This window comes from Alligator sinensis, unplaced genomic scaffold, assembly GCF_000455745.1.
Source record: "Alligator sinensis unplaced genomic scaffold, ASM45574v1 scaffold928_1, whole genome shotgun sequence".
NCBI classification, from domain to species: domain Eukaryota; kingdom Metazoa; phylum Chordata; order Crocodylia; family Alligatoridae; genus Alligator; species Alligator sinensis.
The window spans coordinates 179,490-197,726 of NW_005842229.1; the positions used below are offsets into that span (position 1 = coordinate 179,490).

General features: G+C 41.6%; 2 protein-coding genes across 4 annotated transcripts in view; one reads left to right on the top strand and one right to left on the bottom strand.

Moving 5' to 3' along the window:
• Nucleotides 1-16,273, bottom strand: part of KDM1B (lysine demethylase 1B) — a 41,858-nt gene extending 25,585 nt beyond the window's left edge. For 2 of the 3 annotated variants that reach the window (XM_006027240.3, XM_014521601.2), the window contains exons 1-11: nt 15,205-16,273; nt 12,361-12,463; nt 11,694-11,821; nt 10,037-10,126; nt 9,124-9,235; nt 8,127-8,243; nt 6,870-6,908; nt 5,432-5,636; nt 3,498-3,682; nt 2,214-2,390; nt 1,503-1,577 (exon numbers count right to left, since the gene is read on the bottom strand). In XM_006027240.3, the coding sequence (XP_006027302.1) occupies nt 1,503-1,577; nt 2,214-2,390; nt 3,498-3,682; nt 5,432-5,636; nt 6,870-6,908; nt 8,127-8,243; nt 9,124-9,235; nt 10,037-10,126; nt 11,694-11,821; nt 12,361-12,450 (1,218 nt within the window). In that variant the 5' untranslated portion in view covers nt 12,451-12,463; nt 15,205-16,273. The remainder of the gene's footprint in view (nt 1-1,502; nt 1,578-2,213; nt 2,391-3,497; nt 3,683-5,431; nt 5,637-6,869; nt 6,909-8,126; nt 8,244-9,123; nt 9,236-10,036; nt 10,127-11,693; nt 11,822-12,360; nt 12,464-15,204) is intronic. The other variant, XM_025208420.1, reaches the window with a different exon arrangement.
• Nucleotides 16,274-17,178: 905 nt separating this feature from the next.
• TPMT (thiopurine S-methyltransferase) overlaps nt 17,179-18,237 on the top strand; it is a 21,045-nt gene continuing 19,986 nt past the window's right edge. Inside the window, exon 1 of the mRNA XM_025208421.1 lies at nt 17,179-17,270. The gene's annotated coding sequence lies outside the window, so the exon portion shown is untranslated. The remainder of the gene's footprint in view (nt 17,271-18,237) is intronic.

Sequence of the window (18,237 nt, forward strand, 5' to 3'; positions counted from 1 at the left end):
CCCCATCGCTCCCCTGCCTCGCCCCATCCCCCCCCCAGCCCCAGCCAGCATTTAAAAACAAAACAAAAAAAAAGCCCCACACTCACCGGCTGCAGAAGCAGTGACTGGGGCCTCTGGGCACTTGCGGCAGAGCCCCCTTGCACAGCATGGGGCAGCGGGGATCTTGGCCCCCCACCCTGGCACCCAAATGAAAAGGACCTGGGGGTAATAATAGACCACAGTATGAATATGAGCCAGCAGTGCAATGCTGTAGCCAGTAGGGCAAATAATACTCTGGTGTGCATCAATCGATGCATCTCCAGCAAAACCAGTGAGGTGATTCTTTTGCTCTACTCAGCACTGGTGAGACCACAGTTGGAGTACTGTGTCCAGTTCTGGGCACCACACTTTAACAAGGATACGGACAAGCTTGAGAGAGTCCAGAGAAGAGCCACCCATATGAGCAGAGTCTTAAAAGGCAAGCCATACGAGAAAAGGCTGAGGGATCTGGGACTCTTCAGCCTGAGTAAAAGAAGGCTGAGAGGGTACCTGGTAGCAGCTTACCTCTACTCTAGGGGAGTAACATCAAGGGCTCGATGAACAACTGTTCACCAGGCACCCGAGGGGAAAACCAGGAGTAATGGCCACAAACTCCTGGAAGATCGATTCAGGCTCAACATTAGGAAAAACTTCTTCACAGTCAGGGTGTCCAGACTGTGGAATAAGTTCCCTCCACAGGTGGTGCAATCACCTACCCTGGAAATCTTCAAGAGGAGACTAGACAGTCACCTTGCTGGGGTCACCTGACTCCCAGTTATCTCCCCTGCTTGGTGCAAGGGGCTGGACCCAATGATCTTCTGAGGTCCCTTCCGGCCTTACAATCTATGAATCCGCAAATTTGTTAAATGTGCACCCAATCCCATCATCCAAATCATTAAGATGTTAAAAAATACTGGATGTAGGACAGACTTCTAGGGAACCCCACTTAATACCTCCTCTCAAGTAGACGTTGAGCCATAGAGGACTACTCGTTAAGCATGATGATCGCTGGATCACTTCTGTATCTGTATCCCTATAGTTTTTTTGTCTAGACTGTATTTATTAGTTGGTTAATGTGAATGTCATAGGAGACTGGGCCAAAACCTTGCTAAAGTCAAAGTATGTCACATCCACTGCTCCCCACCTATTCTAGGTGGATGGGACCATCTCCTTATTAGAGAAGGCAATCAGGTTAGTCAGGTATGATTTGATCTTGGTGAATAACAAAGAGTAAAATATTTTATTCAAATACTGCTGTTTTCCTTTTGGGTTTTTTGTTTGTTTGTTTTGTTTTTTCCCTTCTTTTTAGGGTAAAACAGACAACCTGTTTCCTAGACATTCCCTAGAAACAACGTTCCGTAGTTGAACTGTGGGTTCTGCAAATTTGTTTGCCTCAGGTATCCATCTGTAATTTTCCCCATTGAACAAAGGATTTCTAAATTCTGTGAGATGTGAAATCTGATTTAAGTTCTAAAGCTTCTTACCTTAATTCCAAAATTGTGAAGCTGTTTTGCAGCTGCTAACCCTGCTGCACCAGATCCAACAATAATGACAGATTTCTTTAAAAAGAAAAGAGAAGGAAAAGTTGAAAAAAAACTGTGAGGGGGAAAAATAAAGGTGATCATTATACATTGTCAATGTTTCTCCCATTGATTTCTGCCAAACCCACTGATTTCATATGCTGTATGATCAGGCCTCTAATACTTTGATACTGGGCTGGTTGGTGGCCCAGTTGTGGCCCACGGGATTTGTTGGTACAGCTACTGCTAGCTCAAGAACGGAGTCGCTTGCACATAGTCACTTGCCCCACACTTCCTTGCCTGCTGCTGGTACAGCGGGAGCAGCGGGGGAAAACGGCAACCAGACAGGAGGCTGTGGGCCACATGTTAAACTGTTACAGAAAGTTAGACAACACAGTGCTAAGAGTATGGAAAAAAAGCACAGTTTACTTCAGGGTTTTTATAAAGTAGGTATTAACACAGCTTGGTCTTGGCTACCATGGCCACGGAAACTGTGCATCTGATATGCCCATTTACTTCAGTGGAAGCAAATGCCTTGCCATGTTTAAAGCCAATCTTGACAGGCATGGCTTGAACTGCTGATTGCAAAAAAAAATCCCCAGATATGAATGGACAGAACATGCTGCTACTTAATTTCTACTGCATTAAAAAGCACAAAACATTATGGTGCCCTACATTGTGGTATTCTTTGGGAAGAAGATACTGGTCAGGACTGACTGATAAAATCCCTGTATTAATCAGCCCTTTTCTTGTCATAAAGTACAGAATCCTCTCTGTCTCTTGTACACAGCGAATACGCACAAGCCCCCGAACAATGATGTGATGTGTACATTTCTGAGGAGTGAGAGCTTCCTGCAAAGAGAAATAAAAACACAAAACAAAAGGTTATTTTCATAATATACTCCACATGTTCTCCTAGAGAGTAAAATTTACAATTTAAACTGTAATTCAATGTAACCATTAATTGTACAGTCCCAGACAGATTAGCAAAACTCATGGTCATTTTTATATGCCAGCCAACTGTTTAGGGGAGTTCTGATTCTTCCAATTCTCCCAACAAAACAGAGAGAATTAACACAGGACAAAGAAAATTACAGTACAAGATACCTCACTACATCCACGACAGCCAAGACATTTGCTTAAATTTCATAATGTGATCCTAAGAATTCAAGTTCTTCTACCTCTTGCCACATGGATCTAGACAGTAAAGATATTTCTGCACTACTTCAACTAAGTAAACTCAGGATCACATCCAGAAATTTTGCATCACATAGGGGCACCAAAATCTAGAAATATTAATTATGGAAAAGCCCCAAGGGCTACTTACCTCATTTATATCAGATGTAATTCAAAAACAACTCCAATAAATTCAGTGGTATTAAATCAAAAGAAGCTAAAAGGCTTATGACCTGCTGTCTGAGGTTGCTTGCACGGTGACAGAAATCTAAGAAGGCAGCTGGGAGTTTGTAACACAAACAGCATGCTCCACAGAGCCATCTGGGATTGATCTTTTAATCTAGGCAATTGACAGCTAAAAGCTTTGATATCACATTTTTCCTCCCTAGTCATACTTAGCTAAAATTTTGCCATGAGCCTCTCTCACTTACCTCCATCAACATTCACATAAACAAACAACAATGAAATACTCTAAAAGGCTATTTAGAAATATGTGAAATGCCCCTTTGCCAAACCTTAATACTCAAACATTTTTTAAAACACTGACAGATCATTTTAAAGGAAGGTTCTTGGCATTTTCAACTGCAATTGATTTTTATGGTTTGATCCTATTTTTTTCTTAAAGACTTCCTTAAATTTTAGAATGCCTTTGCTACGTCTAAATGAAGAGCATCCCATGTGAACTCTTGTCCTGGGAAAACTCCCCACACATCAGAGCAGCACTTGAGAGCGCCTACTTCTAGTAAACATAAAATTATACCATTAATTATTAGTCTTGCTTACTTTGCAGTTTGTATACCACAGAGCCAGAATGAGGTTTCTTAAGGCCAGGTACATAGTAGGGTCTCTTGAATATTCTGGGAACTCATAGAGTTCATCTAGTTCCATGACATCTGGTCTCACACAGAGTGCTTTACCACATTCATTGGGCTGGTAAAAAGGCTGGAAGTATTTGTTCAACCCTGAAACTGAATAAAGACAGGCTGTGAATTAGTCATACTCTGCTGTATCACTGCTCTCAGATTATGTACTGAATATACAGAGTTCACCCTTCTACCTGAAGAGGTTTGGATCCATTCCCACTGCTTTGTTTTGTCAGATTTAAAGAACAGGAATGGAGTTCAGGACTGTGGGTGCAGAATCAATACAGGCTTAATAGGAGGAGTTCAGAGGACTCCATTTTTCAAGCTCAAGCTCCCTGGCCCACTGTTGTAGTGACTGAAAATAATCTTCCAACAGCTGTTTGGTGGTTTACATGAAATAAGGCTGGTTGTCTTGCTCTAGATTTTAACAGAAAGGAGCCTGCAACACAATGGTCAAGCTCTAGAGAGAATAACATCTGAAAAGACAGGAGAAAAGGAGCTGAGGCAGAGCAGCTGGGTGACTGAACTAATTGTCACTGCTTATCCACAGCCCAGGCCAATGGAAAAGAGAGGACTTAAACACCAGGATTGTCAATCTGACAGATTTTATTTAAGGAGGAAAACTGGAGCTTTTTAAGAAATCTAGTCTCTTTATCTGAGGCTCATAAGATTCTGCTATACCAGAATTGGTCAAAAAAAGTTGTATTTTAAAAGGAACCTATGCATTTTCACTCTGGCAGGGATACAACTGGCATTTGGCATGCAGATACCATGTTCCTTGTTCCACACCCATTTCTGCCAACAAAAGGTATTTCAGAAGGAATAGCAACCTATGCAGTCACTGTTCAGTTCAAAGGTCCAAGTTCAAAGATCTGCTTCTAAAAGATAAAGTGCTACACTTTTCAAAATGACTTGGGCACTAGAGTCTAAAAGTTATGCTCCCTAATTTAGAATAAAACTTATGCTCCTCAATTACCTTTGAAAAAAAGCCACATTCAAACCCAAGTCATTGAGATGCTTTTGAAATTGTTAAAATTAACTCAGAGAACCTATGACTAACACAATCACATGGGAAAATGAATTTAATGAAAGGAGCCAAAGTCAAAAGGTGCTCTAGTCTGAGAGACAGAATTCTTTCTTCTCTCTGAAAAAGAGCTGAACACATTGAAGATTAAGTTGCTAGCCAGATTCTGACATCAGCACTGCAGATAACACAGTTAGGTCTGCCATAGACTATTTTGTTCATAGATAATTGAGCACACTGATACTTTCAAAATCTTTAAAGAATAATAATGATTCTTTGCATTTCTAAAACCCCATCTCATCCAAGAACTTACAGGCACTTTAAAGCATTAACAATTAAGTCCTCACAGAAGTGCTGTGAGGCAGGAAAGCATTATTGCCTCCACTTCATAGAGAATTAAACTGAAGCATGCAAAAGTGAAATGGTTATAGAGGGCGCATCTACACATGCACTTTAATGCACCTATTTTACCATGCATTAAAGCATCACATAAAAAACCATGCAATTACGCTAATGTGCAGTAAAATAAGCTACTGCACGTTAGGGCAGCCTAACATGAATTTATTTAGTACCTCATGTTGGAGGTAGTAAATTTAAGGTGCATTAGGAAAAGCGCATTAATGCATATGTAGACATGCCCAGGAGGTCACAGAGAAGAACTGGAAATACAACATAGATTTCCTGTCACTGGGTCACGAGGCTAAACCTCAAGGCATTTTATTATCCTGATAAGCATGCAAGCTAAATATAACTGAATTTATAACCTTCAAGGAAGGCCAAAAAATAAACTACTAATATTTATATGACAGAGCTGTGAAAACAGTCCTTACCAGCCAAATTAGGCATGCTCTTTAAATGCTCTAACTTCACAGTGTTGGATTCACCCAGTAATCGGTTAGTGCTGGTACAGGATGGACTCATGCCCACACAATCTGGATAGTATGCAGCGAGAAAGGGAGCTGCTACACTGTCTTTCAGCAAGGGAGGGAGAATGAGCATGGAGTACCACCAGTGGTCTGAGACTTCAGCAACTCTCTGGTTGGACAGGGAAATGGAAGAGAGAGGACAGAAGACAACCATCAGTACTTTGAAAACATTTTGATTAGCTTTCACCCTCAGTACTAAGACCCACCAGAACTCAAAATACCAACCTCAGGAAAAAAAGACTTGAAAAAAAGACACACACATTTTCACCACACCAGTCCCTCCTGAACTTGACTTCAAATGCTGGTGTTGTTTAATGTGCCATAACAATTATGCTTCCACATGTACACAGAAGAAATCTAAGCAGCTAAGGGCCTATCTCCTATATCATGCTTGTTGGCATCCAAAACCAAGTCAGAGAAGCACTGGCATCTGGCTTAGATCCCTGAAAAGTAGATGTCTTCAGAGCTTGTCTAACACATGCCAACAATATTTAGTCTCTCACAAAGCACAGCAGTCACGGTCACCTTCATTCAAAAACACAGCTAGAGATGAAGGAGGAAGAGGTGGCAGTGATGGTGCTGCCACCTTCCCCATGAAGAACCCTAAGCATTAGGATACAGAGTCAGGCTCCTTTCTTGCTTGCCCTTCTTCTGGCCCCAGGCCTCTTGCATTCTTAGCTGCTCAGCATCCCAGACTGAACAGGAAGGATAGAAGGTGGCCTCATCCAGATTATTCTATAACCTGGGGGCTAAAGTACTCATCTGGGAAGCGGAGATGTAGGTTTAGACTCCCTCAGACCGAGGAGAACTTAGACCCCTGGTCCTTCCACTTGTATGTGTGCTCCTATCACTAGTTTTTCTAAGTTAAAAAAAAGTGGCATCACCACTATCACCATCTCCTTCTCCAGCCACATTTAAAAAATACTAAGTTCTGCTCAATTAGGTGTCCAGCCCCAAAGAGAACTCCAGGCTCTCGTTCACAATTGAACAGAGACATCTAACATGCGACAATCACCTAGGCTCCAGGGAGCAGCAGGAGTTCAGATATGTTATTGTGCTCAGCATTTCTTATTGGCTAGCCCTATATAGCTTTCTGCTCAATGAATGTTTTTTTGTGGAACATCATGCCAGGACACCTGACTTTTCCTACAGACTGCATAGGCACCAACTCCCTTTCTTTGAATTATCCTCCTAGCGCTAGGTGCCTACATTTTTCAGTGTTGTGAAACTTTAATTGAAGGTGTCTGAGGTACTTTGGAGTCATATCAGCGCCAAGTTTACAGGCTAACTTGATACTTTGAAGTAGAAGAGCAGGAACAACAACTGTGTACACCCTACTCACCAAATCTTCAGGCATGGAACACTGGTCTGAGCCCTCAGTCTGAAAAAGAAGGTAACTATATCTGAGTCTTTCTAAAGTTGTGCTAAAAGATTATTTAAAAGAAGCAGCATGTGGTACAATTCTCTTTAGCTTAAAAATATTGGAAACAATTTGTTTTAATGCCACTATCACAGTTTTTCTGTTTATATTCACATAACTAACCAAAATAGTTCATATATAGTACATAATATAAAAACACTATAAAGGGAAATGACAGAAAGTTCCTTGATGATTACCAAGAGTATTCGTTTAATCTACTACTCACACATTAAACATATAACGTAAGGGCATGAATTCTAAAGCTGAAGACATTTTGGCTTGCACTGAATTTCAATTTCAATGCTCAACTATCAAGCTATATACTCTTTTGCATATGTGTCTATCTGGAACAGGGTACAAAAATCACATGTACAAAATTCTTCCTGGTCATCCCCCAGACACAATTATCTGTTCTTGATTCCAACACAATGTACATTGGTGCAGAAAATCAATGAGAGTTATACCAGAGCTTGTGTTGATCCATTGCCAAAGCATCTGAAAATGTAGCTTTACAAGAGAAGGACCGTATCTGATAGTAAGACACTGTAATGACTTGTACAGATTTTAGCAGGCCACTTTCTTCATGTTAAATCCAAAACTTTCCATTTAGCTTGTCAGCAAAGAAGCATGTTAATTAATTTTTTAAAAACCCATAGGGCTATTCAAATAGTCATTAATTCCAGCTCACAGACACCAAATAAAACAAACCTCAAAAAACGTAAAAAGAAATAGAAATATTTGGGCCAGCAGTGCAGCACTATTTTCAAAACAAATGAGTTTACAACTGATTACTTGGGCATTTTTACAATGTTTTGGATACTTCAGTTTCACTAAATCAGACATGCTGTGGGTAACCAGTTACATAGCTCTCAAGACAATCAACTGATTACTTTGACAATATAAATATTAGAAGAAACAAGCACATTCTAAGGGTGGTTCTCAACCTGCAGGCCACATGCAGCCCAATCAGCACACTACTGAGGCCCATGTGACATCCTGTTAAAACAATTTTAAATGGATACACAGGAAGTAAATAGTGTGGGTGCAGCCCACAACTTGATGAGAGCTGCAACTGTGGCCAACTATGACAAATAGGTTGAGAACCACTGCTCTACGGCATATAAACAGCAGAAGCATCTGCTTTGCAGTTTCATTAGGTGCAAACAGAATTTGTATTACCTTGGTAGAATTGCTAAGTTTCATACCACAGCGGTATGTTTTGGCTATTTGTGAAGTGAGCTGGATTTCCTTTGTCAGCTGACGCCACTTCCCACATGCTGGCTTGGTGCATTGTACCTAAAAATAAAAACAAACTTTTCAGCTTGCAGCTGACTGAGTGCAGGTCAAGCTGATGATGCAACAAACAGCAGCAAGGAAATGAGGTGGTTTGGGGTCAGAACCTGCAAGGAAGTTATTAAATACATTATTCACATAAGGTGGGACTCACCCTCAGGCAAACCATTGGCCCAAGGCCAGCAAGCCACTTATGCCTTGTGGACTAACATCAGATGGAAGCTGCTCTTAGGCCTTTGTGCCAATCAGCTGCATGAGGGTGAATTCCACCTACAGGGTTTACATTCTGAGATGTATTGGCACCCAGTCCCACCAATTTCAATGGGGATCTTAAGCATTCTGCACCTCTTGGGATTAAACCTATGATGTGCACAGCTGTCCAAACTATCTTTCCGATTCCACTCCACACAGTGAAGCTACTGTTCCTTTGCATCTATTCTTTTTACCAAAAACCTCTTGAGAATCCTACTCCTCTATAGTGTGTATTCTCCCTCTCTCTCTCTGTTGCTTCTTAGTGCTGCCACCTTCTTCCCATATACCATCTTTTAACTCTTACATTTACTCCCAACTGCACCACATTATAAATCCTTGTTCCTGCCCAAGTAGCCAGACTGAGAAACAGAGGGATGGATGGAGTGCTTAGGCAGAGCAGAAGCAGAGACAGATTTTTGACAGCAGAAAAACTGACTGGGACTATATCCTTGGCTTGCCCTAACCCATCTTCCTAATACTAGAAACTCTCTAGGGAGACCTATATCAGAACCAGCAGCTTGACCTCCCAACACCGTTTAAAATCAAAACAAACACACACATATACCCAAACTCCTGCCATAATGAAAGCCAACTACAGCTGCTACTGTAGTCAAAGCACTATTTTTCTTACCCAATAAGGAAGCTGTTGATCAGCCATGAAAGCTTTAGGACTGGGCTCACTTTTACCATTACTGGTCCAAATCCTTTTCCAAGCAGTGTATTTCTCATAACCATCTTTATGGCTAGGAAAAGAGACAAAGTTAATAGCAAGCAGTTACTAAATGAGCAGGGCTTGTCTGTTTTAAGAAATAACACTTATCTGAGGAGGGACAGGAGTGGGGAAGAAAGAGAGAAAGAGAGAGAGAGAGAGAGACTAAATGTAGGACTTTGTTTCTTTAAAAAAAGGAAATCAGATATAGTATGATAACAGTAAGGGAGTATCCTTGCCAACATTTCCTCTTCATAATAAACACATGCTCTCATGTAGAAGAGCAAAGCTGAGCTACTATTAAGGATATAGAGGCTACCATGTTAATCTTCACTGTCAAGGAATTGGAAGTATCAAATTCATTCACTGAGTAGGACACCTTAAATCTGAGAGTCCCTTTGTAAAACTAAATTTCTATCTCCATCATCTCCAGGTCATTTTAGGTATTTTTAGTTACAAAAAACAAGCACAATTTTGATCGTGTCAATCTAAAAGCCAAAATGGCATTTGAGTTACTGTTTAAAAGTACATAGCAAAAAGTAATTATTCTTATTACTCTGTTTTGTTCATTTGCATCCTTTAAAGAAGGAACTCTTAAAAAAATAAAAAATAAAAAGTGTCACATACACTGATACCCAGCCATTATTACCAGGCTTCCACTGATGGACAGCCTAACGCACCTCCTGTGATCTGTACCACTCACAGTCCTGTACACAAGCTTCATTTCAAGAGTTCGCACAAGGACAATGTTTAAAAGCATTTGTTTTAATGACTGAGGCTGTCTGCACACTTTCCATATCTAACAAAATGACATAGCTGGCCTCAGTAAGCATACCTTCGATAATAATAATCAAAACACTCATTGCAGAAGTGTTCCCCACAGGAGAGATGATACCATCTAGATGTGTACCCATTTTTAGCACACCTATGAAACGAGAGAGCACAGAACAGATTACAGTATATTTTTTGTGTGGACTGTCATGCATTCCAAAAATTGAACAAATAGTAAGGGCAGGGCAGAACAGAAATAAGTTTGATTCTTTACCGCTTTTACCTGATGTATATATTCATGTATTGCCTAGTGTAATGAGGGTCTTGCTTTTAGATACTATAGTAACTACTACTTTTACTACTACTAAGTAAACAATCATTTTAGATGCATCAAAAACCTCTTACTTCAATGCCGGGTACAAGGGCAGCAAAAACATGGTTTGTGTAGCACTGTAACTAGCTTGGGATTACAAGTCTCGCTTTAGCAAGGCAGGTTCAGCATAGCTCCACACAGATCTTCCCAGTACCAATTAATTAGATACCCAGAAGTATCTGTTAAACATTGGCAGTGGTCACTCTTATTATTTATGCCAGGAAAAACTGTGTGTTTTCTAGATATACAGAAATACATAGTCTTTGCCTCCAAACTCACGGATTCATTAATTGGTAAGTATAACAGAACATAACTAGACCTAGATTTAGCAGCAACCTGTACACATGAAATACATATTGCCCAATTATTTTTGTAGAATTATGGAGTTGGTTGTTATTTTTAGTAAATAAAAGAATCTGAACAGATATACAATTTTGTTCCTTAAATATAAAATTAAGCGATGGTAAAATGAAATGGCCTAAGCCAGTTAGTCACAAAACTATCCAATTTCAGTTATGTAATAATATAGAAGTATTTAAAACAAACATAAAAATAAAGCTTGAAAAATGAATGAGAAATCTAAAGTGTCTTTTAGAAACAAAAATTAGAAAAACAGAAAATTGAGTCTACTTTCCTGGGTGCCATAAGTACCAGAAGCCTCCTTCTCAGCTGCCTAACTGTCCAGCTGTTCTCTAACAACTTCCAGAATATATTTTGATTCTCAGTACAAAACATTACAACATGTAAACAATTTAAAACTTGAAGGCAGCATAAAATAATTTAACATCATCTTAAAATAAATAGCACAAGGCACACACACTAATTATTAGGCTGGGAAGAGAATGTCACATAATTGCAGTGTCCTTACCATATTAACTAAGCATACCATGCTGCTTATTATAGGCCTTGCCCATTTAATACTGTCTCAAAATTCCAAAGACAAAAATGCAGAAGTGTTTATATAGAAGTTCAGAGAAAGTTATGTCAAATAAGAACAAAGGGTTATAATTAAAATACTTATCCTGTAGGGTCAGGACCTTAGCTAGAGATTACAGCACTACACCAGAGCACAGAAATAAGAATTTCAGCAATTTTGCAGCCTTATATTTCATAAGCATGCTCTCAGTTTCACTAAAACAGAAGCTGTGCCAGAAAATAGACCTGCTGCATTAATAACCCATATCCTAGGAAAATATTATTTCAGGATTAGTGTCACACAGCAGAAGGTTATCTACAAAAGACTGTTTGTGGTGCTTCACAGGCAACCTAAGTCTATACTATATTGTCTGAAGATAGAAGGGTTTTTGTCAGAAAAAAAAGAAAAAGGTCTGCAGATAAAGGCACAAACCTTTCGGCAGCACTTGCGAAGCAAACAGGACACGTTGCAGTACAACCAGCTTTTTCACACTTTCTGTACTTCTTCTCCGATGTTGCTTCATCATCGTCATCTGCTGTTTCAGCTGCCTTCTTCTTCACCTAATAAAGAACAGTTAAAACTTACTGGAGATGGCAAATGCATTTTTTATGTTCCATCAGAGCATTCTTGGTTTTCTAGTTCAGGACACAGAAACAACTAGTTAAAATAATATCAATCAAATCTTTGGATTCTCTTTGAAAAAGCTGCAGTATGGGACAGCTGTTGAAATAAGCTAGTTGTACAGAAAACAACAATTTTGGCAACATCCATTTGAGCCAAAGGCTTTTTGCTTTGGTCTTCTGGTTGCTACCATTAAAGAAATTATCAGCAGAGCTTCTAGTTTAAGCTAATATTTAAACTCCTTTGTATTCCACTGGTTTCAAGCATCATATCTTCCTTCTCTTATCTCTTTAAAACTCTTCTTGTGTAAAGCCTACTGGTGCTAGTCAAAGTCAAAAGAGGTTACTGTCATCCGTTCCTCAAATTTTAAGTTAATTTTTAAAACAGGCAAGTTCTACAATACAAACAACCAGGGAAATCCATTCATAGCAAGTGTTAAACAGGCGCAGAAATAATGATGTTGAATACTATAAAATACCTGTCTCCCAGAGCTCCGCAAAGGAAGGCTATCTGGAGACTGATCCACAGACGATGCCTTTTTTTTTGCCCGTACTCTTCCAGTTGACATTGTCTAATAAGAACTGCAGAATAAAGTCAGAAAACAGTTATGTAACATTACAAGATGGCCTGGTTTGACAGAGTGTTTTAATTAGATGATACTTGAACACTGCCATCACCCATCATCATACATTTTGGGGAGAGAGGACTGCTGGGAAGGGACAGCATCCACTTCATGCAGAGGGGTAAGTCCCTGTTCTCAGCCAGGATGACCGATCTTCTAGATAGGGCTTTAGACTAAGATTGCAGGGAGACAGGGAAACACTGACAGAGCATGCCTGGGGACCGGCACAAAGAAAGCTCTGAAGTTGGGGACACTAGGAGAACCAGTCTTACAAAAGCCGAAGGAATGGTTCTCCCCAAAGCATGACAGGAAATCAAGGGTCTCAACTGGAGGACTCAGGTGCCTGTACATTATTGCCAGGAGCATGGGGAACAAGCAGGAGGAGCTAGCCCTCCTACTCTCCAGTGGGCATTACGATCTAGTAGGGATTACAGAGACCTGGTGGGACTCCTCACATGATTGGAATGCAGCCATAGAGGGCTACACCCTGCACAGAAGGGACTGAGTAGGGAAGAAAGGTGGAGGTGTAGCCCTCTACGTGAGGGAGCAGTACAGCTCCTTGGAGGCCAACATCGACTCCAAAGAAGAGCAGCTCAAAATCCTCTGGGTCAAATTACCGGGGGGAGGAGTGCGTGGCTGCGGTGAGAGAGACCTAACTGTAGGTGTATACTACAGACCACTAAAGCAGGAGGAGCAGCTCAATCTGGAGTTCTCTCGAGAAATGGCAGAGGCTGCTTGTGCACAGGACATGGTTGTCCTGGGCGACTTCAATTACCCAGACATCTCTTGGGAGGAACACTCAGCTAAGTTGGATTGGTCGCATTGCTTCCTGACCTGTATCAAAGAGCTCTACCTGACTCACGAAGTGCACAGGTCAACCAGACGTAACAATCTCCTAGACTTGGTCTTGGCCAAAAGGAGATGATCTGGTGAGCGACTAGAATCTAGAGGGTAGCCTGGGCGACAGCAACCACAAAACCATCACATTCACTGTCTACTGCAAGGCAGGCAAATCAGCTAGCAGGGTTAAAGTTTTGGACTTCAAAAAAGTTAATTTCAACAGGCTCAGGGCAATAGTAGGGGAAGCACTGCGGGACCAGGGACCGAAGGTGAAGGAGTTTATGAAGAGTGGTCGTTCCTCAAGGACATAATCCACAAAGCACAAAAGAAGTCCATTCCCATGCAGAGGAAAGGTAGCAGAAGGGCTGGTAAGCCCTCTTGGCTTAATAGGGATATCTTTAAAAAGAAGAAAGAGGTATACCAACAATGAAAGCTTGGGACAGTCCCCAAAGAGGACTATACAACATCCGAGAGTGCAGAGGAGCTGGCCAAAGTCATCGCAGGACCTCTGGAGAAACTCTTCTAAAACTCGCGGTGCTTGTGGGAGGTCCCTGAAGACTGGAAGAGGGCCAATGTTGTGCCCATCTTCAAGAAAGAAGGGGAGAGGGCTTGGGCAACTATAGGCCAATTAGCCTAACTTCTATCCCAGGGAAAATCCTGGAAAAATTCAAAGAGTCTATGTGCAACATGCTTGCAGAAAGTAGGATTCTGAATGACAGTCAGCACGGCTTCATCACTGGTAATCTTTCCAATCTCATCACCTTCTATGACCAGCTAACTCGCCACCTGGATGAGAGAGAGGAGGTTGACACTGTATACCTAGACTTCCAAAAGGCCTTTTGATTTGGTATTCCAAAATGTTCTCACAGGAAAATTGGAGGACTGCGGGCTTAACTACTTGACAATTAGGTGGGTAGGAAGCTGGCTGTGGGGTAGGACCCAGAGAGTTCCAATGAAAGGATCTGTGTCGTCCTGGCGAGAAGTGGCCAGTGGTGTCCCTCAGGGGTCCGTGCTTGCTCCAGTGCTTTTTAACATCTTTATCAATGATTTGGATGTGAGGGTTAAGAGCTCAGTGGCCAAGTTCGCGGATGACACCAAGTTATGGGGGAGTGCGGTCACGCTTGAAAATTGGCTGCAGATACAGGTGGACCTAGACAGGCTGGTAAGTTGGGCAGGTCGGAACCAGATGAAGTTCAACACTGAGAAGTGTAAAGTGCTCCATCTGTGTACAATCACCAAGATACTAACAGGCTCGGTGGCACAAAACTGACCAGCACCACTACTAAAAGGGACCCAGGGGCAATAATAGACCATAGTATGAACATGAGCTGTCAGTGCAATGCTGTAGCCAGCAGGGCAAACAATACTCTGGCATGCATCAACCAATGCATCTCAAGCAAAACCAAGGAAGATTCTTTTGCTTTACTCAGCATTGGTGAGACTGTAACTGAAGTACTGCATCCAGTTCTGGACACCACACTTAAACAAGGACATGGAAAAGCTTGAGAGAGTCCAGAGAAGAGCCACCTGTATGACCAGAGACTTGCAATGCAAGTCATATGAGGAAAGCCTGAGGGATCTGGGTCTCTTCACCCTAAAAAAAGGGAAAGCTGAGAGGGCACTTGGTAGCAGCTTACTGCTATATCAGGGGAATACATCAAGGGCTTGGCGAACAACTTTTCACCAGGGCACCCTTGGGGAAAACCAGCAGTAATGGCCACAAACTCCTGGAAGACCGTTTCAGGCTTAACAGTAGGAAAAACGTCTTCAGTTAGGGTGTCCAGACTGTGGAATAAGTTCCCTCCAGAGGTGGTGCAATCACCTACCCTGGAAATCTTCAAGAGGAAACTGGATGGTCACCTTGCTTGGGTCACCTGACCCCAGTTGTCTTTCCTCATTAGTGCAGGGTGTCTGGACCTCATGATCTTGCGAGGTCCCTTCCAGCCCCTTACAATCTAGGAATCACGTTGGTCAAAGTACCTTTGTCGAGTTATATTAATCTATTAATCACATGGGGAAAAAAGGAGGTGACAGAATGTATGCTGGGATAAGAAACAGTAACTGTATTTAATTTAAGCTTAGAGCGAGTATACAAGATCAGATTCCCCATCAGTGATTTCAATGGACCCAAGTCAATTTGTACCACACGAAGACCTGGCTCATCATGAGCAAGCATAATCTCAAAATGCAAACCTTATGCTTGTACTTACAGTGGCACTCCTCCTCCTACCTAGTGGAGAATTTGGATTGCATTATATCTTTCAAATGAATGTATTATAAACATTGTTTAATGAAAAGTGAAAGGTCAATTAGAGATGTTCTGAGACCCACACATCTTCTAGGACAGTACTCACCATTCAGGACGTAGAAAACTCAACTTTTGTTGTAATTATATGTAGTTATAATACTGTATGAGTTGCATATTTTGCAAAAATAAAATCTTAGCATGTTAAAGGCATCACTATAATTCTCTGTTATTTAGGTCTTTGCTGGGGAGTAGAGAAGCTACAACTTACTGAACAAGCTAAACGCACACCAGTTCTGGGTTTTAAGCAGGCTGAAAAAGCTATTTTAAAAACCAAAATCTTGACTGGGCTGTTATCAAGGGTGGCCTTCCCTATGGGGTATAAAGTATTCAAAAAATGGGAGCAAAGAGGAAAAATGTAAACAAAAAGACAAAAAGGGAAGTAATACCATAAAAATAATTCATGTTAATCAACTGACCTGAGAATTTATTCTGCATTATTATCCAATAATTAATCTCTACAAACCTATCTTTAGATTTATCTTTTTATGGGGCAGCCTCCCATTATATAACACTAATAGCAACTTCCTTTTAGAAAAGTGTGAAAGAGGAAGTTTAACCAACAGGAAAATATAGTAGGTGTTTATACAAACAAATTTATTTCCAAATGTAGATTATGTGAATCAATAAAATCAACATACCTTGAGGGCCTTACCTGTACAACAAAAATTGACTGAAATAGGAAAAGTCATACCAAGATAATTAGGTAAATCAAAAGACAAAGGGAAAGGAGTTTAGACTAGCCAGTATATGAATTAATGTTCTTTTTGTATGCAGAAATGCATTCTAACTCCACCAATTAGAACAGAAGAAGAACTGAAGCCAAGTGATCTGTTATTCTGACTCAAAAACAATACCATTCTGCAATGGTGTACTAAGCCAAGTAACATCTAATTTGCATATTAAATAGGCACACAAGCACACATGGCAAATATACAGCTCTGTGGGACAGGATGTTGCTTTTTCCTGCAGCTGTTCAGAAAGCAGGTATGCAACTTGTATCTTTTTGTAGGATTTACTCTGTAACAATGCATAAAGTTAAAGCACCCAGCCTTTTGCAACATGTGTGTAGACAGACCTCCCTGCTTGTAGGCTCTATTACCCAGAAAAAGAATGAACAACTTTGTCTGAAGAAACTGGACTTGAATTTGGTGCCTAACAGGAACAATTACTAAACAGGGCACCTGAGGAGACAAGGAGAATGAAAGGGAACTATGTTTGTATATGGCACTGTAGACAGAGGCGGCTTTGGCAACTGTGCAGTACAGGGCTGCTGAGCAGTCCGGGAAGCCGACTTTGGGACCGTCTGGTACAGTGCTGTTGAACATTTGGGAAGACCACTGAAGGAACTGATAGGGCTTTTGACCAGAAAGGTACAAGGCCAGTATCACAGAATGGCTGGCATACTTCAAATTAAATATCAAAGGGGGCAGGGTGGGGAGGCAGGGAGATCTGTCTAAATCCACAGGTCAGCCCTTTCTGGTCCTAAGCGATCTGCCTACTGGATCTTGTTAAACAAACACATAAACCACCTCTCTACACCCACGACACAAGAGGACACAAGGGGAAAATCGCTAGCAAGTTCACCAGCTCCTGAGTGTTAAACTTGACACACGCTCTAGTAAGTAGCTTTTGCCTAATGAAATAAGACTCTCATGAAAGAGAGGTGACAGGGTGACGTTTTTGCCATCTCTGAGGCACTGAGATGGGGGGGAAACATTCTGGAGTGCAGAAGCACTGCTGACATCCCAGTCAGTTAAAAACACACTTGGACACGCATGTGGGGAAAATGAAATGAAACAGACTTTGGGCAGCAGATAGCTGCTATACCAGCGCACACATGCTCAAAATGATCTAGGACAAGAAAAAAAAACAACTCTTTAAATAACACACACACACACACACACACACACACACACACACACAGTTCTTTTGTGGGGGAAAAAGATAAACAAATCTTCTTTTTAACTGAGAAATGATCAGCTGGGACCAAATTGCCGGGTACCCAAATGGCCCCACAGTTTTGCACCCTGTGAAGTGTGACAGAAGTCACCTATGGGACACATGCGACAGCACCAGGCTCACAGTCAGGTGTGTGTATGCTGGCTGGGCTCAGTCCCTTGGGTTTTTTTTTTGTCTTGTCAGTCCTGGGGGCTTGCCAGCAGCAGCTCCCCGGGGCAGGCATGTGGTGTGTGGGGGGGAAGCAGGTGTTGCATGGGGGGTGGTTTGTGTGCATATGTGGTGCATGCGACATGGTGTGTGGGGGGGGTGTTCATGCACATGTGTACTTGTGTGTGTGGGGGGAAGAGGGCATGTATATGGGGTGATGTGGGAGGGAGGGCATGTATATGGTGTGTGTGTGGGGAGGAGGACATGTACATGGGGGATGTATGTGTGTGGTGCAGTGTGCAGAGGAGGGTGCTTGTATGGGGGAGGGCATGTATATAGCGGGGTGTATGTGTGTTGTGCAGTGTGTAGGGGCAGGGTGTGGTGTGTGTGTTGGGAAGGGCATGTATGTAGGGTCATGTGGGGGGAGGGCGTGTATATGGGGGTGTATGTGTGTGTGTGGTGCAGTGCGTGCAGGGGGT